This window comes from Chaetodon trifascialis, chromosome 7 (assembly GCF_039877785.1).
Source record: "Chaetodon trifascialis isolate fChaTrf1 chromosome 7, fChaTrf1.hap1, whole genome shotgun sequence".
In the NCBI taxonomy this organism is placed as follows: domain Eukaryota; kingdom Metazoa; phylum Chordata; class Actinopteri; order Chaetodontiformes; family Chaetodontidae; genus Chaetodon; species Chaetodon trifascialis.
The window spans coordinates 3920292-3948192 of NC_092062.1; the positions used below are offsets into that span (position 1 = coordinate 3920292).

The following is a 27901-nucleotide window of genomic DNA, read 5'->3' on the forward strand; positions in this document are numbered from 1 at the left end:
GTCAGCACTGGACTCTCTATCTGCCAAACACAACAGTGGGAAATGACAAGACACCCCTCTTTCTGTTCTTACTGTACCTCCCCTGGCTCAGTCGTGTTTGTATTTTACTCTTCAGCTTCCCCAAAACACCAGAGGGGTATTTAATTATCTCACATAAATTGTGCCACACTCAATAGCTGCAGAAAGAAAGAATGCACATTTAGATGTTTCATTTCAAACCAAAAAGGATCCCTTTTAGCCACAGTGATGAAAAGCACAGACAGTTGAAAACCTGAATTATTCAATTTCCAAAGGAACTTAACATTAAAAAGTAAAGGACGGGGTGGAGGCAGAACACACACACACACACACACACACACACACACACACACACACACACAGAAAGACAGTATTTTGATCCAAGGCAACACACGCAGCCTCTTCAGCATGAGAGTGGGATGGAGCTTCATTAAGAGTTTGATTTTAGTAAAATCTGTGGCTGTAACATGGACTGAGGGCATGTTTACACAGGAAGTCAGGGAGCTTAGAATAGTGCTAACTACATACAGTATGCACACTATGCATATGTTGAGCATTTTATTCTGAAGACAGCGAAGGGGACTTTGTGAGATACCCAAAGGGAAAGTCACTTATACAGTCACATCATATCAGAAGAGCTACAGACTCTGAATCCTGCCTTTTGCATTTAGGTGAAAAATTAAAAGTGACACAATCTTCTGTTTCATCTCTCTTTACTTGATGGGAAGTACCCATGCTTTCACTTTTATGCCTTTACATCAGCGAATGGCACTCTTCATTTACAGATTTCAAAATGGCTGTAATCATTATGACAATGAAACACGACTACTACAATTACTACAACCATTTCTACTAGGATTGCTACTGATATTGCTGCTGGTTAATATTAATGATTAGTCCTTTTAATTATAAAAGGAAGAGAGAGATATAGCAAAGAGAGAGAAAAATAACCTGAAACAAAATGTAACCATAGTGACCATTCATTCAAGGGAGAATTGCTATTTCTGGCAAGCCAGCTAATATATTAGCATGATTAGAGGCAGCTGGCAACTTCTGACTGTGGAAGCTATTATTACAATGTTAACTCATAGATATGGGATAGGAATTAAACTTTGTAAGACTTGTGAATATGGTCTGCAAGAGATCTTTAGCTGTAAAGATTTGCATTGACATCCCTGGACTAGTGCGGTAAAATCTTCATCTTGTATTATTTGTGTCTATTTTTTCTTGTCAAGTGGTCACAATGTGATATCAATGATATACAGCAAAAATTGTTCCTGACATTCAAATAAAGATGATCTGTTTGAATGGTCTGCTTTTAGGTAAATCATAAATGATAAATATAATTTCTGATGAAGCATAAGTAAGGTTGCTTGAAAATGTCATTTGTTGGCATTTAACTTCAATGATGTTGAACTATTTGTTCCCATTATCTGATATTTCTATAGTTAGACTTTCTGACCTGATCTGGTGGAATACCAAAGAACGTGAGGAAAAATTTTGTAGTATATGTAGTATATATTACTACATACACTACAGACCCTAACCCTATGCATAAAACAGAAATTGGGATGCTTAAAGGTGGTTATTAAAATCTGATTAACAAGTCATGTTTGCAGAGATATTTATGTGTGGTAAATGGTAAATGGACTGCATTTATAGAGCCCTTTTCTAGTCTGACGACCACTCAAAGCACTTTTACCAGTCTGCATTCACCCATTGAAATACATTTGTGTGTCTGAATACTAAGGCGAGGCCACCTGCTCATTATGAGTGTTATCCATTCACACACACTCACACACCAATGGCACAACATCAGGGGCAATCTGGGGTTCAGTTTCTTGCCCAAGGATACTTCGACATGTAGGCTGCAGAGGCATAAGAGTGAATGATTGTGAAATTGTAAAGCACTGTGGATAAAAGCACTAAAAAATCCACTGCATTTATTAAAATGCTTTTTGGGGTGCTATTAATTGCAGTACCACAGTTGGCCACAGGGACAAAGTTGCAGTGAGACTGACTCAATGTGACATATCCAGATCTTTTAAAATATCCAGGAGGGTAACAAAACATGAAGGAAGAAGAGGAGGAAGGGGTTTTCTTCTGAACAAGAGAAAAAAAGATGAAATGGAATAAGAAAAGGAGGACCAACAAGACTGAGGAAAGCAGGAGGAAGATGAATGTCATTAACATTAAGAAAAGGAAGAAGGCCAGAGAGACGAAGTGCAAGTGTAAAAAAGAAAAAAAAAAGAGAAACGGATGAAGCAAAAGAGAAAAAAAAACAGTTATCATGATGTCACTACTGTACTATGCTATTTGCTTTGGCTCTGGAGAACACATTAAAGGGAAAAAAGAGTGAAAATATAAAATGAATATCTGAGAAAATGAAGATTGAAGAGCAGTGTCATCTCATTTTTTGGGCATGCAACAAATCTTCATGGGGGTATGGAGCTCTGAGTTAGACCTGATGACAAAGCGACTGTGCAGCAGAGGCTCTTTCTCTACTTACCAGTGTGGTGAAGATATAGTGATAATACTCTGTCATCATCCCCATGGCGAGAGCCTAAGAAAGAAAGTGACAGAAGGAGGCAGAGAGAGAGAGATTTACAAATGAATAGGGAGGCAGATACAATATTTTGTCATATTTTGCACACATGCATGCACACACACACACACACACACACACACACACACACACACACACACACACACACGCATTTGTCTGTTTGTGTGGCTGTATTACTGGCTGTATTACCATGTAATGTGAAGAGGCATATATTCTGCTACACTGCTGCAGCCGCAGGCTCAGAGATAAGAAACAAACACCCACCAAAAAGAAAAACAGCTAAATAAAGAAAAAGGCAGAGCTCAGTCTCATACATTTGCCACATGTAGGGAAATTAGCAGGATGATGCATGATTTTAGAGATGTGGGACATCTGGGAAACTGTAGGAAACATTTCAATACACAATAAAGACAAAAGAAAAAGGTTCTCTTTTAAAAAAGTAAAACAACTATCATGTGTGAAGTCTGGACCGATCCATATGTTTGCTATAAATGCTTTTCCTGTTGAGACCAGAAGAATTAAGGTAGAGCAGAAAATTGATTTGAAAGCATAGATCGTTTCTATTGAGATGAGCTCATGAATTGACAGTGCAGTGCGTTGCTCTCTCTCTCTTGTTAAAAGTAACTCTAGCTCACCCAGCAGTCCATCTCTCTCTTTCCCTGCAGTCACCTTAAACAAATAACAATCCAGCCAGATCATCCAAACAAGAAGGAATTTCCCAAAATAGAATTAAAATGTCAATGTCATAAATGAATGGATGCATTGGTCTACACAATCCACAGTAAAGAATAAGCATGATAGATAGGATGCTATGTTTCATTTTCGCAAGATTATAGCAATATACTAGTGTGTCTCATTTGTAATAAATACAAACTTCATGGTTAAATAATAAGCTATCTTGGCATTGAAAGTGTTTTAGAAAAAGTTTTAAGTGTCTAGTAGCCTTCACTCATTTCTATTTTAGTAAGACTATCGGAGGGCAAACAGCATTAACTAATGAAGGCTTAGGCCAAAATAACTTTGGCCCATCCAAAATTAAAATTTTGGCATCGTTCTTGTAAAGAAGTCACCCTGCAGTAAGTATGTCCGTGGTGGATTTGCAGGGAATTGTTTGGAAGCTGCTCTTTACTTGAACTGGCCATATCAGAATTTTGGGGGGAAAAATCAGCTAGTGAGGTGTGATACTTATGCTGCTGATTTGAATGTGTGAAAATACAAACATGGTGTGTAATATGATCCAGCCTTGGCTCCATGCTGGCTCTGTTTGGAACAGAGTTTATTGGCACTGTCAACCAGAAAAGGTGCAAGCAGCTGATCAACATTTCTCAATAACAGAGCAGTAGAGCACCTAGAGCCAACACTGTGAATGTGCCAGGCTTTGTGTTCTGCATTATTTCAGCACACAGATGGATATGATCTGCACGTAACCATTTACATCCAGCGTCAAGGCAGGACGCAGTGTGTGTGTGTGTGTGTGTGTGTGTGTGTGTGTGTGTGTGTGTGTGTGTGTGTGTGTGTGTGTGTGTGTGTGTGTGTGTGGAGGTCAGGAATGTTGTTCGCTCGACTTTTATATAGGAGACCAGAGTTGTCCCATGTCCGATAATGGATCAATCAGCACTAGCATTTTTGTGTACCATACCACATATATTTCCCCATCCTTACTCACAACATAGTTGCCATCTGTTGGCATTGGATGTAAAAAAAAAAAAAAAAAAAAAGAAAGAAAGAAAAGAAAAGAAAAGAAAAGAAAAGAAAAGAAAAGAAAAGAAAAGAAAAGAAAAGAAGCCATTGAACATAAGTCAGGGTTTAACAGAATTGTCCCCATTCCTCTCTTTGGACAGATGTAGTTAGTGATGAATTTATCAAAAATAGTGTGTCAGCACTTCAGAGTCTGAGGTCATGTTGTGGTGGCTTGTCCCTTCAGTTTGGAAGTGACAAGCTGCCTCAAACTGCTAAAGTTTTAAGCCATGAAGATTTCGAAAATATCCATATCTCCAATTTCTAAAGTCAAAGTCAAAGGAATCTTAGAAATCGTATAAGCACTAGAGGCCATAAAAGAACTTAGAATACTGTAAAATTATACACACACACACACACACACACACACACACACACACATATATACACGAGCCAGGACAAGAGTGCAACCAGACTTTCATGGTGGAGAGTAGTCTTAGTCTGAAGGCGAAGCTTTTACCAGTCAGTCTATGTTCCAACCCTCAACAGAAGTCAGTAGCTTTCAGGAACCACAAATGCGACAAATGAGATCAATTACTAAAATGAGTTTTGTTCACACATTGCCTGGTTTCATTCTTAGATACAGGGCAAGGACTTCAGACATCCAGATGAATGCTGGAGTGGAACTGCTGCTTCTTCACAGCTGAGGAGGTTGGGGCCTCGGCTTTTGGATGCTCCCTGGTTGTCCCCCGTGGAGGTAATCCAAGTATGTCAAACTGAGAGAAAAGCCCTGGGCAGACCAATAACATGCTGGAGGGATTGTCAATCTGTCCTGTGAACACCTTGTGATCTCCCAGGAAGAGTTGGAAGACATGTCTGGGGAGACGGACATCAAGACTACTTTGCTTTGCCACAAACAGCAAAATATGAAGGATGGACGAGGAAACATTTGGTTTGTGAGTTTGACTTACAGCAGTGGAATCAGTGCACATTGATGTTTCACAGTTTCACAGCTTAGTAGAGAAAGCAGTTAAATGAATACCAGAGCTGACTGAGCAGAGGGGAATTTTGATTAATGGGAAAACAACATTCTGCTGTGTTGCTATTTCTAGTTTAGGATAATTAGATGAACATATTTTTACATAAAAATCTGTCTGCTGCCTTTTTCACGTTCTGACATGAGTCAGCCATGTCATCTGTGATTGCCACCCATCGTACCAAGCGACTGTAGTAAGTTTGCCAACAGAAATATACTCATCTGCACAATTACCAAGGCAATCTGTCTCTTAAAATGCAACTCTGAAATGAAATTCTACAGTAGAAATACCTTGCTCTGTAAATTCTATTATCATCCAGCAGACTGTGTGTGTGTGTGTGTGTGTGTGTGTGTGTGTGTGTGTGTGTGTGTGTGTGTGTGTGTGTGTGTGTGTGTGTGTGTGTGTGTGTGTGCGTGTGCGCGCGCGTGTGTGTGTGCTGGCTGTGTGCCACATCATTCCAGCTGTGTGACACTATATGGCGATGTCAGAGTCTTGCCTGCTGTGCTGAGACTCACTAAAGCAATATGAATCACAGATTAGGACTGTGGAGAAGATGATTGGACAGGAGGAAGGGGTAATGGTGCTGCTATCAGGTGGGAAACCTTGAGAAAGACTCCAGCATTCTGTTTGAGGACCACCCCACTCACGTGTGCCTCACATGGTGCCATTTACTTGTGATGACATATTTTCCAAGTTTTGCAATGAAAACAAGAAAATAGAGAAACACATCCTGTTCAGGTATAGTAGTTTTAAAACATCTATACTGTACAAGCTTTCAACAGGACAGAAAAAGCATTCCTTGATTTGCTGTACGAATGTGCATTCAACTCAAAGCTAATTATCCTTTAATAAGATTTTTACAAAGTGCTAATTACAGTTGTCTAACCAAACTAAAAAAGGGAAATATTCTCTTCAATACCACATGTGACATTCTTTATCAGTTAAAGCAATATGCATATTGCAAAGGTGTCGGCATAATGAGCCGGCGCATTGGGATTTTCGTCCATTTTGGTCTGCGCCGGCGGCGTAAAGGTGCGCTGAAAGCTCGCCACCTCAGACCTGGTCAACTCTGTGCGCAAGTGGATTTTCGTAAACCGGCAGAGTCATGCACTCACATCACCAATTCCTCACAGGCAGGTTTCCACAGTGTCTGGCATTTCACTGCGATCAATAATTAGCAACAGCCACGATTCAATGCAACTATCTGTGTCAGCACATACAGTCAGACCTAAATTTATATATTTTGATCAGTATCTCATCTGACCACATCGTAATGGTCACTCACCCTGACCGAATGTACACAGGTGAAACAGGGATGAGAACTAATCAATTAACGTCGCTGTGCCAACCAGAAACAGCCGTGGCATCCTACAGAGCATATATACTGCATCTATCTCAGAGCACTCAAGAGACAGAGAGAGACAGACACATGAAAAAACGTGAGTGATGATCGTTGTCCGCTATTACCCACGTCATTTCATTCCAAATACAAATGTTATCATTGTAATGCTTAACGTTATCTGCAAAGATGGAGTACATCATTGCTTTGAGGAGGAGGAGGAGGAGGCCGAGGATTTACCATCTAAGGACCTCATATTTAGACATCAGAATCAGAATCAGAAATTCTTTACTTATCCCCGAAGGGAAATTGTTTTTGTTGCAGTGCTCCTTACAAGAATAGAATTAGAATAAAATTAGAAAAGAAAGAAAAGAGAGAGAACTATATATATATATATAAAAAGCAAATATAAAAACAAAATATTTATATTGAGAATATATATATATAAACAAAATAGACCTGACTTTGCGCCGCGCCAGCGGCAAAGCCGAAAAGAGAGCCCTGACTGTGAGGCAACTTTTCAAAACAACATTATTTGTTGGACTGTGAGGTCTGTGTGTATGTGATCCAAGATAAGATAAGATAAGATAAGATAAGATAAGATAAGATAAGATAAGATAAGATAAGATAAGATAAGATAAGATAAGATAAGATAAGATAGACACAGTGCTACATTATACAATGCTAGAGTTGAACGGTCTGACCACAGTTGGAATGAGGGACCAGCAGTAGCGTTCCTTCTTATAGAGTGGATGCAGCAGTCTGCTGCTGAAGATGTTGCTAAGGGCCCCCACCATCTCATGCAGAGGCTGGGATGGGTTGCCAATCATTGATGCCAGCTTGGCTAACATCCTCCTCTCACCCACCTCTTCGAAATTGTCCAGAGGGCAGTCCAGGACAGAGCCAGCTTTCCTGACCAGATTGTTTAGTCTTTTTCTCTCCCTCAGCCCCAGCAGATAACTGCATAGAAAATTCCAGATGCCACCACAATATCATAAAATGTTTTTAACAGTGTCCTACATATGTCAAAGGACCTCAGTCTTCTTAGCAGGTGGAGACGACTTTGGCCCTCCTGCACAAGGCATCTTGTGTTGTTGGTCCAGTCCAGTTTGTTGTTGAGGTGAACACCCAGGTATTTGTAATCCCCCACAATCTCAATGAGCAGTCCCTGGATGTTCAGTGGTTTAGTCTGTGGTACCTTCCTGTGGAACTCAATCATCATCTCCTTTGTCTTGCTGAGTTATGTGCAGGTGGTTAAGTTCACACAATTCGTCAAAATTACTGATGACTTCCCTGTACTACAGTTCATTCCCTTGATACACACTGAACTCCAACTTCTTCCAGCTTCCCCTTGAGCAATGATGGTTGGATGGTGTTGGAAGCACTGGAGAAGTCAAAAAACATGACCCTCACCATGCTCCCAGTGTTCTTCAAGTGGGAAGAGATCAGTGGAGCTGGTGGATGACTGTGTCTTCCACACCAATGCCTAGTCAATGCACATACTATAGGGGGTCCAGCTCACCAGGTGGTGGAGGTGGTTCAATATGATCCTCTTCAAGGTCTTCATCAGAGGAGAAGTTAAGGCTACTGGGCTGAAGTGGTTGGGCTCTCTGGAATGCACAGTCCACAACCACACAGGTTTTCTGCAAGGCTGGAACTCCAGACTGAAGCTCATCTCGAAGATGTACAAAATGACATGACCCCTGCTCTGATCTGTGCAGTCCCTGAGCAGTTGAGCAGTCTACTCTCAACAGTTGAAATATGTTCAAAAAAACATGCAAGTCCGACATTCCGTTCATTTAGCCGTCTCCATGAAGCACATGCATGATGCTACACTCCTGGTACTCCCTTTGTAGTCTGGTTAGCGCCATTAGCTCCTCCATCGTATTCAGGAGAGATCTCACTTTCCTCATATTAAGGCCGTCTTTTCATGTTCCGGCACTTTGCCGCAGCTCTGCATCCCCTCCTCCTTCTCTTTATTTTGGTGGGGATCTCCAGTCTTTCCTCTGGGTGTACGTTTCTGTTATACGGCGCTAACTGCTGTTCCCAAGTGTAAAGAACAGAGCCGTGGCTAAAGGGATCCCTGATGTTGTTTTAAATAGTCCAAGAAAGAGTAAAAAGCAAATCATAAGTTTCACCAGCTGCACATGAGTGTGCAAGATCGACCGAGACTAGTGACAGAAGAAACATGAGAAATACACAAAAAAATTGTGAAAACAAACAAACAAACAAACAAACAAAAATGGTTGGAGCTCCTGTAACTAGCTGCCACTCATGCGGTGCCACCCAATGTTCCAACTGTACCTTAAAGATGTTAGATAACTAACAACATATGTGACCAGCCACAAGAAAACCAGCAACAAGTCTCTCGGGGGGCATTTTGAGTTATTTACAGATTCTGAAAGTGTAGTTTCTAAGCTTTCCAATGATGTCTAACACATGGAATCCTCTAAAACAACTGGCTTCTTCATGATTTCAACTTACATATTCTGCAAAAAAACTTTTCGTTCAACTTGCGCCGGGCCGACTCGTTGCTGGTTTTCTCATGGCGGGTCACATATGCACAATAGTGTGAAGTGTGACTGTGTGTGTTCATGTTACAGCTCAGCTTAAACTAACTCCAAGGTAAACCCATCCACATCAATATCTGACATGAGGAAGCATCAGTATTAGACACTCTGGGAACAAGACCAGGCTGGAATTAGACTCTTACAATATTCTATTATACTAACAACAACAGCTGGACACAGTGAAACATCTCAGAAGTCAGTGCTTGTGGTACAGATTGCCGCGTTTGAATGCAGTTATTGTGAACAACACCCAGTGAACCTTTCAATAGTTGGAATGCAGATTTGCAGCTCATAGCTGTTTTACAACAAGGTTTTATGCCCTCTGCAACAAAGGTTTTATGTTTTTTCCTGGCTGTTCACTCTCATTGCCAGCTGTATTTTTCTCCTGTTGAAGTTTTGAGGTTTTCGAATATTGTATTTAACAAACATAGTTTTCCCTGCTAGTCTTTGTGCTACACGTCTTGGAAAACAAAACACTGGAAACACAGAAATCAAATTAATATTGATCTTGCCGCCTGACTGTCTTGTTGTCTCCCTTGTTGTTTGGGGGCAAAGACTTGGCTGATAGCTGATGAAAACTGCTTATGATCTATAACTTATTGGTGTGTCATGTAATGAGAATATCAGAGCAAGACAGTTAAGTCCTTCATTACCTCCCATTAGTAGGGTTCGTCTCTGACATTATTAATGAAAGGAGTCCTTGACCTTCCTCGGCAATCTAGCTCTCAGACATTGATTAAAAACCCCAGGAGAGTGACAGAGAGCTGAGGGTGAATCATGTTGTCTTTAATATTTGATAGATCCTGTAAGTAGAAGAAATATGAATGCTTGTTAATTGAGTTACTCATTGAAAAGTTTCATTACACTAAATGCCATTCTTGGGCTGCATGGAAAAGCCATTTTGTAGAATTTAGAAGGAGAGCTACCTTCTGCCTGCTGGGTACATGTTACATCACCACTCTACACATCCTACAGTGGAGCTGATGTTTGTTTTTGAAGAAAGATCTTTAAATGTACTATTTCCCTGCTAGAAAACAAGGAGTTTTTTTTTGTTTTGTTTTGTTTTTTGTTTTTTTTTTCTAGGGGGATGGGGGGGCGGTGGTGGTGTTCCATCACAACATATTTTACACCCCCTGTAATCCACAGAAAAAGGCAGAGCTGTGTTATGATATAGTATCAAGTATAATTTAGTAGACAGCTGCTGGTTTTGACTACAGTGCGGGAGCTGTGGCTGCTCAGGCACAAATCTGTGTCATTACAGCTAGATGATAACTAGCAGGGCTAGTTACCTTAGCTCTCTTGCTGACTGCTGTCATGGCTGATTGAAACAGGCTGTAGCTGTGACTATGATTAGAACTCTGGGATGACAAATCTGTAACTGTTACTCTCTCTGTGACTGTGGCTCTAGCCATGGCTGTACTTTGCCTCTTCTGATTATGATTGGGACACATTAGTTTCTATGTGTGTGCACTAAATTGACATGTGGTGTATGTGTAGCACATCTGTCATACCTGATAAAAGAATAACAGGCTTAAATCATATGTGCCTATCATGCTTTCATTGCTAATGTTCATAGGGGCAGTAAAGAGCAGCCACAGTATCATAGCATCATAGATTCAAAAACAAAAGGATTAATAATGAGCACCAAGTGCATACAGGACAATGTTATTTCTCCTTTATGTCATGTCTGCAGAGTTGGCCAAACTGGGAGTGTATTTTGGCTGAACTGCACCAACTGTTCCAATGAATCAGGCCAATGGAAAAAAAATGTTACAAGGCAAGGCAAAGCTAAATGTGAAGGAACACAAAAGTAGTTCAGAAAAAAAAAAAAAAAAAAAAAAAAAAATCTACTGTGACCTTTCGAGGGTGCCATGCATCACAAGTACTCTAACCTTCACTTGGCTCATGACAGTTTGGACTCTTTTTTTTTTTTTTTTTTTAACAATACATTGTTAAAATATTTTTTTTAATATTCAATATCCATTCAATTGTCTTAGACATAGTTTATTGCTATAGTCAAAAACATCAGGTGTGACATTGAGAAAATTGTTATTCATTTTTGCCTTTTTGCAGGTTATTCTTGTGTACTCAACTTATAATTGGACTATTTGTAATAACTACTTCAAAGCACCATCATGCCGATTTGTCAGATTAAATAATGGACAGCACAGTCAGTTGGGTCTGTTCAGTGTGACGCTGGCTAGCCAGTAGACATAGGAAGGTTTGTATTTGTGTGAGTCTTTTGTAAGCCTCTTATCTCAACATCTTTTGATATTCTGTCATGCAAAATAGCAAACCATATTCTTGTGATCATTATGTCAAGATAACAAGCCCATTCTGAGATTAATAGTATTATTATCTCAAGATATCAAACATTGTTCTCCTCCATGTAAATGTGTTATTATCACAGGATAAAAGGCTTCTGTTTTTCATAGTCTAGCCAAGAGGGTATACCCTCCAGAGGAGGAGGTGTTCCTGAAGAGGACCGAGCTCAGAAATGACACAATATGTGTGCCCAATGTAAACACAATCATTTCTTATTCAAGAAAATTAAAATTAAGATAATTAGAAAAAAAAAAAAAGATAACGCAGCCATGATCCCAAGTAAACAATTTGCTATCTTGGGACAATGAGATGACTAAGTCATTATTTAGACAAATTATTGGCCAAAAACTATTCTTAGCAATGCTGTCCACTTGTTTTATTATTAGCTACTACAGTCATTTAAGACTTCCACCATGGCATCCCAACTGTTGACTGGAACAATGCAAACTTTGCCAGGCTCCACATCAAACATAACTGGAATCAATCAAAGTCTGGAAATCTTTGAGGGATCATGTACTCACATCTGGGGAAAAACCTTGTACTTGCAAAAAAAAACAAACAAACAAAAAACCCTATCATCAGGGACAACAACATATATTGGACGTTTCTGCATATTATATATTGCATCAAATGCCATTTTTTTTTCTTTTTAGTCAATCTTTAGGTTAGATGAAGATCATGGTTAAAGCAAATGATCTTCCGTCCACCACTTGCAATACATTAATTTCCTGTAGATGTACCCTAACCTTAACCCAAGTCCATCCATCCATTTTCTATACCGCCTATCCCTTTTGAGGTTGCGGGGGGGCTGGAGCCTATCCCAGCTGTCGACGGGCGAGAGGCGGGGTACACCCTGGACCGGTCGCCAGTCGATTGCAGGGCAACACACAGACAGACAACCATTCACACTCACACTCACACCTAAGGACAATTTAGACTCACCAATTAACCTAATGAGCATGTTTTTGGTCTGTGGGAGGAAGCCGGAGTACCCGGAGAGAACCCACGCATGCACGGGAAGAACATGCAAACTTCACACAGAAAGGCCCCGCCTGACACGGGGATCGAACCGGCAACCTTCTTGCTGTGAGGAACACGCACTACCTGCTTGTGCACCATGCCGCCCCCTTAACCCAAGTCTTCTCCCTAAAATTGAATGATTTATGTTATGGGGATTTACATTATGATCTCATAAGGAGTCTCCACAGTGTGACTGTGTAAACAGATTTATGTCCCCACAACATGGGTAATACAGGTTCACACACACACTCACACACATACATACTCACACACACAAAAACACACACACACCTGCTTCAGGATCCCAGCAGCCATTTCATGGCCACAGTCAAAGATGATGTGAAACTCCTTCCCCCTCTTCATTTCCTTTAACAGTGGCTTGGCATCCTTTGTCTCTGCAGGCAGTTGCCGGATCTTTAACCGGATGTTGTACCGGGAAGGCGCCTTTATAAGTTCTTGCAACCGAATCAGACCTGCAGGGGAAACAACAAAGAAGTAAATAATGTTTTCTTTTGCCTCAAGAGCCATCGCTATTTGAAAAATTAGCCCGGTTCAACTGGTGCAATCTTGTTCCCATGACAGCCATGAATTTCCTAAAAGTATATTTCAAATATATGTGTCTTTCCACAGTAATTGAGGTAACAACTACTCCTGATTAATTTGGCAGTGGTGTTATAATTAGAGTGAGGATAAGAAAACTCTGGGGATATATTTCTGTTGTCAGTTCATTTCTAATGAAAACATTTTCTCTTCAGCTCTCTCCTATTTTCAATTCTAAACACAAGATATTTATGAAATTGTGCTTCTATGTCCTCTTTCCCCATCTTTTTCTCTGTCCTTTTTTGTCCTGATAATATCCACAATGCATGGTAACAGTCTTTTAGCCTGCACCACCTCAGTATCAGCAGAACAGATCCAACTACACAAATATTCTTACAAACACAACAGAAAAAGACACAGGTCAATACTTCACATGACCTGACATTCATCATTCATCATAGATGACATTGATTCTGTACCCACTATTGATCCATTTCTTCCTCTACAGGCCATTCACTGTTGTGTATAGGGTATTTGTGAAGTCAACCTTGCTGGGGAAATTGGCTGTGACTGTAACATAAACATCTTAATTTTGACATATAAGCTCAATATTGTGATGTTCAATAGGTATTCTTCCTCTCAGTAGCTGATCAATCATCTTTGTGTTTCAGCAGAAGAATTTGTAAATGCTACTGATACCAGCAGAGCTTCAAGTTTATGCTTAATGCGCTTGAAATCATTGAAAATTAGATTATTTTAGATATATTCACATGCAGTGTGTATATTTTATGGATGAATGTTTTTTCTATATCTAGTTTGTTAAATGTAGTGTCATGTGTCAAATTGGAGGATTTTTTTATACAACTGTTTGCTTTCTCAATTTGAGACTTTCTTCTACTGAATAACAACAACTCTAATCTGTTATTTGAATGCTTTGATATAACCTTTGTTTACCTATGTTTACTTCAGTCTTGTTGCAGCCATGTGAATTATGACTGTTGTCTCCCTGAAGCAAAGGTGGAAGTAGTTGTTTTGGTACTATAAAACCTCATAGGGGGAGGCCTGGTTTGATGGTCAGATGAACAGTATGTGTGACTTGGACATGAGAGACCACATCCTGTTTCTATTAGTCAGCGTTGGTTTCTTTTAACCGTGACCACAATCATTTCCTATACTTAACCAAGTAGTTTTTGTGCCAAAACCTAACCAAACATCAACCACAGCAGTGGCAAAAAAAAGAGGCATATCTGTTTTCTAACTATTATTTCCATTTTGGAAGGCAGTAACAGTGATCACAGGAACTGAATCAAGTACAGCATCACAATTCACACTGACTGGAATCGATGCTATTTTAAATACCAGTCCAGTATCGGTAGTTACATGCACAAACAGACACATTGGTCTAAACTGGTGCAGCAGTCTTCTGTGTCTCTGCCTAAAGCCACCTTCCCCAGCTGTTTGGCCTGTGGCATTATTTGTTTACTTCCTGCTTCCAGATGAGTGCACAGCACTGTGGGAAACCAGCTTGCTGTCTGCTGGAGCATCGGCAGCCATTCGCTGGTTTTCATTAAAACAAAGACTCTGTTGCACACTGATGATAATATCCCCAGAGTGTTGACCTGTGAAACACTGGAAATGTTCCATTTAACCATCGAAGTGATGCCTTAGCTGTGATTCACACCATCTCAGCTGGTCAGAGAGACATTACTGTGCATAATATAAACAAACCAGTAAACAGGGCTACTGGATGACCAACTGTGCACAAATATGTCTAATCTGTATGTTATATGTGTAAAAACTGCAGTCTAAAAACAGTGTCTGATGTGTTGTAGTAATGACAAAGCATAAGAAGTTGGATAAGAGAGATGCATTTAAATATCAGAGTGTGAGAAACTGGATATTATTTCAGCTGCAAAACCAGTTGAGGTGGTGGGAAAAGTTTTCATCATGGAAGAACACTGGTTACAGAATAAAAACCTCAGGACAGTGGAAATGCTGTTGGTATGAGGTAGAAATATCACCTTGGGCAGCTGGTGTTAAAGACAAAACTGAGGCAAATTTATACTTTGCCATATTGGTGTAGCCACAAGGGTCAAAAAGGGTCAGCATGACATAAATTTCATCACACACTCAGTGTGGACACTGCACCATGGCCAGAATTTATAACCACATGGACTGTATGCATCCGCCAGTGCACCAACTTGCACTAGAAAAATAAAAGGGAAAGGAGATTGTGTGAAGAGGTCTTCCTGTATTTTTGTAACTGCCTGTTAATGAAATACAACAACATTTTGGGAAACGCTTATTTTCTGTCTTTCCGAGAGTCAGATTTTACAATGGACATGAAGACATGACGGGCTGCACGGTGGCGCAGCAGGTAGTGCGCGTGCCTCACAGCAAGAAGGTTGCCGGTTCGATCCCCGGGTCAGGCGGGGCCTTTCTGTGTGAAGTTTGCATGTTCTTCCCGTGCATGCGTGGGTTCTCTCCGGGTACTCCGGCTTCCTCCCACAGACCAAAAACATGCTCATTAGGTTAATTGATGACTCTAAATTGTCCGTAGGTGTGAGTGTGAGTGTGAATGTTTGTTTGTCATTACATGTGGCCCTGCAATCGGCTGGCGACCGGTTCAGGGTGTACCCCGCCTCTCGCCCATTGTAACTGGGATAGGCTCCAGCCCCCCGCAACCCCGAAAGGGATAGGCGGTATAGATAATGGATGGATGGATGAAGACATGACATCTAAGTGTTCAGATGAGTCCTGCATGACTAAACTTTAATTTCTGTAATGTTGTTGGTATCTGCGTAAGCGAAGGTGCAGCTGGATGTTAGCTCTACGGCGTCATCAGCAGCAGCATTAGTGTGATTCTTGTTCTTGGCACTGATTTGTTATGGTAAGTAAATATTTTTCTCTTGTGTAAACAGTTTTTCTGTCTTGTATTTCAGTGCCAGGAATGTGCTTGCTAATTAGCAATAACGTTAGCTGAGGCTGGCTTAATTGTAGCCCACACCTTGTGGTGAAATTCTGCTACAACTTGACCTTCAGGATAAAAATAATAAATAAATAATCAAAAATACCGGATGCTGTGTGTCCATCAGTAGATGGACTTTGGGTTTCAGACCAAAAACCAAACAGAATTTCCGCCAAAAATATATCGTTAGAGATATAATAATACTTTTGAATAATATAATTATATGCATTGAAAGCACTTGTGCCATGTATAGGCCGAAACACCCCAAATAATTTGTTTTTTCATTTTTGAAAGATTGCAAACCCCCTCATACGCATTGGAGTGGTTTGCTCCGCTTCCCATCCTAATTATATTTTACACCTTGTGTTTACAAATAAATTAAGTTGTAATTGTCATTATAGAATTTTCGTTGTTCTATTGAATAAGTTCATTTAATTTGATGAAGCGAATCATAAAAAGTGTGAATAGAACTTTAAGTGCTAAGTTGGTTTCAATTTATATCAAGCAGTGCACATAAAAGGAAAAAAATATTATCACAAAGCATGGCTTTTTAGTGGTATAACAGAAAGATTTCATTTGTTGCACAGTTTAAGTATTGCTCACTCAAATACGTCCTCCAATTTTAATGATACAATACATTGTTTGTCCATACTCTTCAGAATGACACGCAGAAGTTTTTTCTCATCTGACGACCATATCAGCAGAGTGACATCATTTGTCAATGCCCACCAAAACCACTACAAATAAATGTTCTCACTAGCTCACTAATTTACACTACATCCTATTTTTTAAATCTGTGCACAAACAGAAACGTGAAAACACAGTGGAAAAAAAGAAAAAGAACAAAAACATGGGCAGTTATGTTTTGCTCTAATTATGATCTCCCTACATTAAGATCTGAATGCTGGTTGTTATTTCATTGTTGATGATGATTATTTTAGTTCAACAAATAATTTCAACTAATGGTTCGCTACAGTCCTGTTGGAAAAACGTGTTCTTATTTGACTCTTGGCCATATCAACTGACACACTCAGCTGCCTTCTTTACATTCTTCATTTATGTCATCCGTTTGTGCTCCATAAACACATCCCTCACTTCCAAAGGACCAGAGATGTGAACTCAACTCAATTAATCTGATAACTACAGTCTTGGAAAAAAAATAACAGAATTCAGTTTAGACTTTAATGACTGCAATTTAGAGAATTTTGAATAAAACTCTGGTACGGTTCTTCCCTAAATCTTGAACAAAATCCAGTCAGTGGCATCTGATCTACTGTACATGACAGATGGACGGACACATGGACAGATGGACCCATGCTGATCCGTTTAGTCACTCCCATGATTTCACTCGGGTAGCCATCATGTCTGACAAATTTGTGATGCGCCCAAGAAGAGTAGAGAGATGTGCCCAAGAGTAGAGTAGTAGGGATGACGAGATACACCGATTCATATCGGTGATCTGATACAAACGTTTGCGATGCGACTGCACCTGTAGATTCAAGGTACATCGGTTATAATTTACGGTGCATCTCTTCTAGCCTGTCTGCATCGGTAAATTCCATGGTTAAATCGATTATTTCATGTTCTAGTACTATTCCCTGCCTAGACGTGTTTTCCGAGGCAACATGAATGCACCATCGCTCCTCCTTCAGTGACGCAAGCATTATTCACAATACGGAGGGAAACGAGAACGACGTTAGCAGCGAGGAGATGTTCAGTGCACCGAAAAAGACACACAAATCAAACGTGTGGCAATATTTCGGGTTTTTCAAGCGAGAAGGTAAACTGGACAAAACGCACGCAATCTGCAAACAATGGCGAGCAGCTATCAATTACGTCAGTAGCACAACGAACCTGACTATGCACGTTGTTAATACTGTGCTTTCTGAAAGTGTTAAGCTGTGAAGTTTTGTACGTTTTGTAAAATTGTAGTGACAGAGAACATAATTCGGAGTAAGGATTGCTCATTTTAAATAAAATTTAATGCTGTGTCTATACATACTGAATTATGTCTTTTTTAAAAATAGGATTTATTGGTTTGCTCAGTAAAAACAAACCAAATATTACATGCATCTCTCAAATTGATACAGGGAGTAAAGCAGTGCTATAAGAAATCTGATATCGGATCACATCATATCGAACCGACTCTCTTTGTAAGCAAGTCATATCGTTATCAAATCATTTTTGAATCGCATCGTATCGTGAACAAGAGCGAATGGCATTGCATCGCATCGACAGAGGCCTCAGTGTATCGTTGATGTATCCTATTGGTGGCTGCGTATCGAGATGCGTATCGAATCAGCCTCAGTGGTGGAGATATACATCCCTATAGAGTAGTGACTAGAGGTGCTCCAACATGGTTGCCACTTGGTGGGAAGTAGAATGATGGGCTGAATTTCCCCTGACTTAATTTGCATACATACATGTGTATGAGAGAGCAAAAGAGTCTGTGTTTGCACATTTTGTTCTATTTGAGTCCAATCTCATTTGAACACCTGATGTTGCATGAGCCATCTTTGGAGGAAAAACAGCTTCCACCGCTGGAGCAGCAATCTCTGTTTCACGGTTAGTTAGTTAACATCGATAAAAGCAGCTAGACACATCTGACTACTGCATTCGCTCATCATAAACACATGTCAGAGCAACTCTCTAGCTCTCCCTTCCACTCCTAACATGTCTCTCCTCACATTATGCATGGCTGAATCCTCCTTCATACCTTTCCAAAATCTACAGGTTCAGGCCACAAGGAATCTAGTGGGAAAGAATTCTGGAGTGGGAGAAGAGAGGGGTGTCGGTGCTGATCAGTATTGACAGTGTTTAATGCGAGGCGACTGCTCTAGGATCCATATTTAACTCTGCATGAATATTTCATCCTCGCTAAGCATTTATTAGGGGGCTGTCTGGGAGTCTCCTGAGCATAAAGCACATCAGCCTGCCTATGATAAATATCCTTTTGAGGGAATGGCCCCTCAAGCGTTCCCTTCCCAACTTCTCTTCGAGTGCATCGCAGGCGACAAGGAAGAAGAGTTCCTTTTACTGGGCTGTTCAATCATCATCGGCCGTGTAGACATTAAACTGATTCCCCCAGACGGCCGATCTGCAGCGCTGCATGATACGAGTAATGGCTGATGAGTCACTGAGCTGCAGACTCCTGGGGTCAAGGTTAATGTGACCCTCACCACATCGGCTGGCTTATTTATGTTCAATTAAATGCGTGGAACATGTTGGAGGAAGATTAAAACAGGCCTGCGATCAAAGGTTCTAACAGTTGTTCAGGAATGTGGAGGCAGAACATGCATGCTGCTGGTCCCTCGCTATAAACAAACCTCCGGCTGTAAATGTGGGCCAGTCACAACAGCAAAGATTGTCTTTGTTATTAGCTACACCATAGTTCTCCCAGCTCTAAATCATTTGTGCTGAAAAGAGTCCATTCCCAACTAGATACTCTTCACACATCTAATCTGGCCACATGGTACAGAAGACTTCTTCTTCTGCTACAAAATAAATTAAACATTTCTTTCACTGATCAACATAGGTTATTGTGTCATTAGTTAGTACTGATATAACATTTGTTTTCCGCTGCAGTAACCATGTTTTTCATGATGTTTTGCATTATTTTATTTTATCTAATGTCATCTTTTAAGGAGATTTGTGTCTTTTTTATTTTGACAGATTTGTTCAGCTTTGGGACTGGCCCATTGTGGGCTTGATCCCTTATAAAACTGATTACAGACCCTAAGGAGGGGGCCAGTTTATTTGGGATTGACAGTCAATTTATTTGCATGTGGAAAAATGAGGAACTGAGGTAAAGTTGATGCAGCCTTCCTTCTCCAGTGATAGATGTCAGAGTGCCCTGAATGGCTCTCCACCCACCAGGGACAAAGCAGAGCATGGCCCTGGCAGTGCTTATGTAACGTAGTAATATTATGGTAGTGGTGGAGTATTATGGAGGGGAGAAATAAACAAGCAAGCAATTAAGAAATAATGACATGAATAGAAAAAAGGCAAGTGTATGAAGGGGTGACTACATAAAAAAGAATAATAAAGATGTGAGTTAGAATATGAATGAGAAATGTAGTAATTTTCTAATTTAATGCTGATTAATGACAAGTATGAAAAGATAAATAAGTGACAAAAATAATTAGTATATTTTAGGAGGTTTTAGGAAGTTGTGCATGTATGTTTACCAGTTTTCATACTACTAATAATAATTTGAATGATATTGAATAATAGTTTGAATTTGAATTGTTAAAGTCAATCGTTTCTCCTTGTAAAGAGAGGGAAGGGCATGATGAGATGTGACATCATGGAGTATATGTCATTGTAGGAGGTGTAGGTTGACCTTTTTGTTCTGATGTAGATGTTTGTTTTGTTTTGTTTTGTTTTTTTCAAATTTGCCTCCAGAAGTCAGCTTCATGAGCGAAGGACCGATGGCTTTCCCATTTTATTGATAGTATGGATTGTTTTTTGCCAGACTGCTTTATTATTTTATGTATTTTTTTACTTTTACTTTTTTTGAAGTAAGGGGAGGGTGCACAGTTAGCGCTACTATTCCTCATGCTACAGCACCCCTGCATACTGTATAAAATTCTGGCCTAGATATCTACATGAGTGCTTGAAGCTCAGAGAGCCCACATTAACTCATCGACTTTAGCTTGGCATCTGGCATGATGTGTGTTGTCTTCACACCTTGTTGTCACTCCATGCAGATGCTGTTTTCATTAGTGCACGGTCAACATCAACACCAAAATGCAGCTTGAAGGCAAAATGAAGACAGATATAAGAGCAATATTCTCCATCTCGGGGGGAATCAGCCTTTGAAGAAAAAAACTCATATTATACAACAGGATTAACAGGGCTTCATGAACCTGAGTGCTCAGATTTTTTCTCAACCCACAGAAAAATATGTAATCCTCAGTTCAAATGAAAGACTTAAGATTTGAGATACATTTTTCTCTGCTGACAACAGGGGACAGTACGAGTTCTTTGTGATACTGCAGCTGGCCTCACAAAACCTACAATGGCAATAACAGACAAAATGTCTTTGTCAACTGAGGATTTACTAGTGTAGTTCTACAGACATTCACTTAAGATGTACTTGAATGTATGGCAATGTATCTATATTTTTAAGTTCACATGGTATTTCACAAAACAAAAGTATTTCACAACAATACCTTTTTTTTCAAGTTTCAACTGCAAAATTCAGGTTCACGTTAAATGATGAATGGGAGCTTGTTCAATAGCAAACATTCAGTGATAGAAAGCAGTGACATGATAGCATAACTTAAAAATGCTTTATTTTTGATCAAATTGCCGTTGTTACTCAAGTCATTAATTCCATTTATCAAGTAACTGCAAATTTCAAAGCTTGTGCAAATTCATCAAATCACTGTCCATCTGTCCTTCCATGCATCTGTATACAGCATACAATTCCAGTTTGGATTTGACTGCCTACATATAATGTGTGGTGTTTCTGTTGGACCTCTTCTGTAATTAGTTTGCTTCTATGGTGTAAGATCGCTGTCAAAAAGACGTGGCCATAATTAAAGTTTTTGTATTTGTAAAGTTAACAATTTGTGTGTCATAAAAGTTGTTTTACACAAAATTCTGCTGTCATATATGTGAGTCTGTGAAATTGGGTTCAGGTTACGATTGTTTATATGAGTATGAGTCTAAAAGCTGTGAGTGCAAAGTCTTGAGAATACAACTCATTTTTCTACGACTACGAAGTCCTCACTGTGAATACGAATTCAAGTTTACGGGTACGACTTGAAAAGTGCTGAAATGACGTCACTGAGGTCACAGTCAAGTCGCAGGGGAAAGTAATCGATCGCCGATTCCTCCAACTGCGCATGCGCATGCCCCAGACGCAAACATGCAGGGCAACGCCACCATCCCCAGAGAGACTTCACAGGTAATGTCAATAATAACACGTATAGCTAATATTGATTTCATTGAATTGAATAATTTTATACAATATACATTTCTCACATACTTATTGCTTCAGCTTGCAAGCTAAAGATATTTACATGCCGATGAAGCTAGCTTAGTGCTATCATTACTGGGTGCTATCATTCATAATTTTCGACCAGAGCATTAACCATCAAGCCAGATTTGGGATGAATTAACGTAAACCAGTAACTTTGTGTAAAGTTAACACAGAAAGAGGGAGAAGGTTGATATGGAGAAATAAACCCGGACATGATGAATCATCCTGCTTATTGCACGATTTACGAGTGAAATTATAAATTTGAGACAATAACGTTAATCACGTTAACTCATCCCAAATCTGGCTTGATTATTAATGCTCTGGTCAAAAATTATGAGGACAGTGCATATTGGGGGGGGGGGGGGGGGGGGGGGGGGCATAATATGTTTCATATTATGCTGTTTAGTGCTAACTAATTAGCACTGGCCCACTTCTAATCCCAGTAACGATAGCACTAAGCTAGCTTCATCGGCATGTAAATATCTTTATCTTGCAAGCTAAAGCAATAAGTATGTGAGTTCAAAAAATGTATATTGTATAAAATGGTTCGATTTTGTGGGCAGCACGGTGGCACAGCAGGTAGTGCGTGTGCTTCCTCCCACAGACCAAAAACATGCTCATTAGGTTAATTGGTGACTCTAAAATTGCCCCTAGGTGTGAGTGTGAATGGTTGTTTGTCTTAAGTGTTGCCCTGTGATTGACTGGCGACCGGTCCAGGGTGTACCCCGCCTCTCGCCCGTTGACAGCTGGGATAGGCTCCAGCGTCCCACAACCCTGAAAGGGATAGGCGGTATAGAAGATGGATATATACAAGACATGGCGTGTGAGCATGTGAATGGGTTGAAATGCGTGTGTCTCAGGCCCAGTGGGTGAGACTTCAGAGCTTTGCCAGTGAAGTCTCTCTGGGGTTGGTGGCGTTGCCCTGCATGTTTGCGTCTGGGGCATGCGTGTGTGTACCAGAAACCAATAAATGTTTTTGCAATTATCTGGTCACTAATATAGCTCAATTTTTAGTTTTACATTGCTTGATGCACTTTTGTTTAATGCTTGTATAATTTTCAGTGATTGTGTTCGTGACCAAACACAGTTCTAATGAGAAACAGCTGAAAAATAGGCTGATTTTACAATACCATCCAATTTTCCACTCATTCAAAATAACAAAACATAAGACAATAATATGGGATCAGAGCATGGAAAACAGTGACGCTACCATTAGCATTCCACCACAGCAAAAGTGGGATTAGCATGGTGAACTGTCAAGAGTCAGTGAGCCCTTCTCTAAACAGCTATTGAGTGCTAGTCGAGCGTATGATGGGACTGGGGCTGCTAGTGTGGAGACACACACACATCAAATTGAAACAGATTACTGGAGGGGTCCTGGGACTCAGTCTGAAGTACACTGAGAGGACTCTCACTGGTAGAATATATATAGTAGCTTTGGCTTTATATGCTGCAGACAGAGTATCCTAAATTTGTAAATAGTCACAGGGGCCTTTAACTGCAACCAGGCCAGACTTTTTTTTTAAAGTAAAAGTTATTATATTTTATCAAGAACTGCCTCGTTCCGGCTGATTTATCTTTATGATGTAAAAGCATTACTTCTAGTTAGTAATTAGACATCTATTTCACACTGCCTGCATGTTAACCCACTGTCTTGAGGAATTCAGGATAATGTGCACAGCACACCCAGAGAACTAATTCATTTAGAACAGCAACATATTCATTCACGGGTTTCTCATTTTAACAAAGGTAATATTTTCATTGATTATTTCTAGTACACTCTACTTTTCTTACTGACCAATTAATGACATGTTTGTGTTTACATGTTGTCTTGAGAAATTCCCAATAATGTCCATTTCCACAGCATTACTTTCATCAGTACAACAGGGTCATGTCATACTTGCCAGACTGTTGTTCCAGTTGCCTGCTTTGCTGTTGCTTTGAGTGATGAAACCCAGCTTTCCATTTGGTCTGTGACCACTCTGTCAGGGGCCCCTTAAGATTGGGTTTAAGATAAGTATCTGCTGTTGTGCTTTCCTTCATTGTTAGTGACATCACATATTTTTGGCTTAGCACAGGTTCTTATTGGCTATTTCTTGGGTCCACCTAACTGCTTTGTGGTTATTGGTATCTTTGACTTCTGCGTGCTTGCTGGTAATGTGCTGTTGACTGCTCAGATTGTTGTTGTGCTGCTGTATGTATGTGTACTCATTGGCATTTGTATTATTAAAAGTGGACTTGAGCTAATTTCATGCGGTGTTGTCTGATCAATGATAATCTGAATACTTATCCATGGGCTGAATTAGTTTTAGGCATGTTTTCCCCTGGTTTTCCCTACTCCTAGTATCTTGTTGTATGCTCATTAGAGAGTAACTGTCACTGCTATTACTGGTAAGATTACTATTGTAACAACTACCTTTGCCACTACAACTTTTACAATTGCCTGCATTAGTCCTTGGGATGGGCCTTTAAATTTCTATTAACATCCACCAGGGTTTCACAAAGATCAGACATTAGGGTGGGCCCTCTAAATACCAACTCAGCTTGTCAGACATGGCTGTTAATCATTTCCATGCCTCTCTCAAATGAGCACTTTGGAATTACACCATGCAGTCATCCATATTACTTGTAGTGAACATGCTGTCAAGCTGACCTTTCCTCAAGCACCATAGCCCCCACCACATCCAGAAAAAGCAGGACATGGATTTGTTACTCCGTAAGTTATCATTTAATTGAGGAAAGCATGCCACAAAAACAGCATTTCACATACAATCACAATCACAATTTTGCTGTCAGAACTTCACAAGAAGTTCCCAAGGCTGACAGAGACAAGTAAAACAGTGCTGAAAAAGTAAAAATGATTGTGAGCTGAGTCACAGTGAACGGAAAGTTGATTTGCTGGGGTTAATACAGCATCTCTGTCTTTTTCCTTATCCACCTTAGGCATGGCCTCAGGATGATGCTGCCATACAAACCAGGTTGTTAAGAGAAAAGGGTTTGACTAGGTTCATATTAAGCCAGATGTTTTTGCACTGCTAGCAGTGGAGCCAAATGTTTCTGTTCATCCAGCTCTTTGATCATGAATGAAAAATAACATCAGCTCCTGGCCTGTGCTATGGCTATTCATGGTCTGAAGGTGATGGTTCCTAAAGACCTTTTTAAAACCTGAACTTTCTACTAGCATGACCACCAGGCCAAGGATTTTACACAAGAAATGAGCAGATGACCATTAAACTTAGTTAAGACAATCATACTACCTAGAAGATGAATCATTTCTATTGGAGACCATTTCAGGTCCTTTCCTTTAGTGCTGCTCTCACAACGAAATGTCAGCTTTGCAGTCCAGATATCTCACATCGAACAGGCAGGTTGAAATTTATGGAGTACATTCATGATTCCTTGGGGAGAGTCACACGACGATTAAGGCAACAGCAACATTTTAGCATGCTCCTGTTTCATTTGTCATTGAAATTAAGTTATTCATAAGTGTAATTTAGTCCAAATTTAATCCAAAAATACTACAGTAACAAAACTTTGTCCCTTTCCCTATAATGAATATGATGTATAACGAATAAGATGTTGTAGTTCTTTCTTAAATACCTTGAATGAATTATTTGGAAGTCAGAAATAAATAAATGTAATTTATTTTCATTATTGAATAATTTTTTTGATCTAGCAATTAATCATTTAGTCTAACAAATATTCAGTAATGATAAAAAAAAATGTCAAAATTCAAAATTTGTCTTCAATGTGTTCAATACATTTCTAATCGACGCAGTTTTACTGTAATGTACAGTACATACTTTTGTTGTATGTTGTGTCAGAGGTAGATTACGGTTTTTCTGTTAAAAAAAAACAAACAACTTTTTTATGGCAAATTGAAGCATTATCTAATCTGAAACACAGCAGCAGCAGCCATGGTTGTCATCACCAAAGACTATATTGTTTGGTTAGTGACGAATGGAGGTATGTATAGACTCCACACTGCGAACAGCAACAGAAAGGAGCAGTTCTTTCCGAGCCAGTGTTTTATTGTATTGTAGCCTGTTCTCCCTTATGGCCTAATCAAACTTTGCAGCAGCAGCAGCAGTAGTAGTAGTGGCAGCAATGTTCCAGGTAGGTGTATGGATGTTATGGCTGGTTGGGAGAGCTATAACACATGCTGCTGCCATCTCAGTTTTGCCATTATAAAGTTGAGCCGTTAGAGGAGTCCCATTATGGTTATTGATTTGCTTGTTTGCTACCCACTTGGTGGAGAAGCAGCACAAAGAGAGAGGTTGTTTCCTACCCCTTTTATATCCCATTCACGAAAAGCAGACACAGTTTAGAACAGCCAGTGGGGCATCATGGGAAGAGCCCATGAGAATTATATGATAATATTAAATGTTCTCCTGCACCGACTTTGCTCAGTACATCAAGCAATGAGCTTCTCATACTGACACAAGTAAAAAAAAGATTCAAATGAAATGGAATCCTGGCTGGACCTCTTCAAGGACCCCAATCAGATCTGATTTCAGTTTCACCATCAACACTATCTGTCCTCACTATCAGGTCACCTGTGTAAACGGTGACAATAAGAAGGTGAAGCTGTTTGCAGGTCAAGCCAGGATCTCATTTCCCATCACCAAGACAGAAAATCAAGCCACTATTAACCCCATAGTGAACCGGCTATGTCCACTTTACAACTTAATTAACTGAGGTGGTGGGATCAGCAACAATCAATTCCTCCCTAAAGCTGCCTACAAGACCTGCAGGGCAAAGACTGGTACCACCACACACATGCACACACATGCACATACACACACACACACACACACACACACATACAAACACACACAGCCACTTTCTCCAGATATTGAATAATTGAAAGACCACCATTGTTTTTATGCTCATGAAATATATCTCAGATTAGGGTTAGGAATTAAGAATTGGGGTTACAGTGTAATTTTTACAAATTCACATTTTTACACAGCTTCCATAGCTGGATGTATGCCAGTTTATAACAATAACAATAGCTTTGTTCTGTTCAAGTGTCTTAGTAAGGCATGGCAGTGTCACTTGAGTCCACATTACACCTCTCATTCTTTTTGGTTCAAGACGTTTGGTGAATTGTAATTTCAGCATAGCTCTACCCGACTTTGAGCATAGGTCTGAACAAATAGAATAACTGATAACCCCCATGTAGGTTTGCAGGGCCATTTCCAGCACATAGAGAAAGTAACATGAAATTGAAATACTCAAGGAATATGAAAAAATAGAAGTGCTAAAAATGTCCAAATCTGGGTGATATTGTGACACGTGATTTTAGTAAGTATGGTTTAACGATACAGGTCTCACAGTTCTCATTAAAAGTACACATATCTGGACCCCTAGGAGCAGCAAACAGAGAAGCTTCAGCAGCTTCTCTGTCAGAAATGCAACATTAAACTGAACTCCACACTCATGAATAGGCTCCTGAACTCACTCCATGGGAAAAGGCCGATGCTGCTAGTAACAAAAGAAAACAACTATGTAGGGATTCAGTTCCAGAATGCAAATACATGTATCAAAAGCGAAACTGTGTTATTAAAATCTGCCTGTGTCCTAGCCCTGTGGTGGACTGGAGACCTCTGTTAGACTCAGTTCATGCTGTATACTACTAGTCTCCAACCCATGATGACACTCAGAAAAAACCTGCATCAAGAAAATTAATTAGTTCATGAACTACAGTATTTTGCATTGTTATTTGCAGATTGTTTTGATAATTTGACTTCTTCATAATCTAGCACATGCAATAAGTATATGACTCCAAAAAGCAGAGTTTGGCTGGCCTGAATGCTAAACACAGTGAACACACACTGCATTACTATGAT

The 27901-nt window shown here is 39.9% G+C and overlaps 1 protein-coding gene across 4 annotated transcripts in view; it reads right to left on the reverse strand.

Moving 5' to 3' along the window:
* The window catches only part of grik2 (glutamate receptor, ionotropic, kainate 2), a 325805-nt gene that overhangs the window by 196496 nt on the left and 101408 nt on the right, over positions 1-27901 (reverse strand). For all 4 annotated transcript variants that reach the window (XR_011602371.1, XM_070967098.1, XM_070967096.1 and 1 more), the window contains exons 5-6: positions 12844-13025; positions 2528-2581 (exon numbers count right to left, since the gene is read on the reverse strand). Coding sequence is in view for 3 of the 4 variants with exons in the window: in XM_070967098.1 (XP_070823199.1) it covers positions 2528-2581; positions 12844-13025 (236 nt within the window). In the remaining variant the exon portion in view is untranslated. The remainder of the gene's footprint in view (positions 1-2527; positions 2582-12843; positions 13026-27901) is intronic.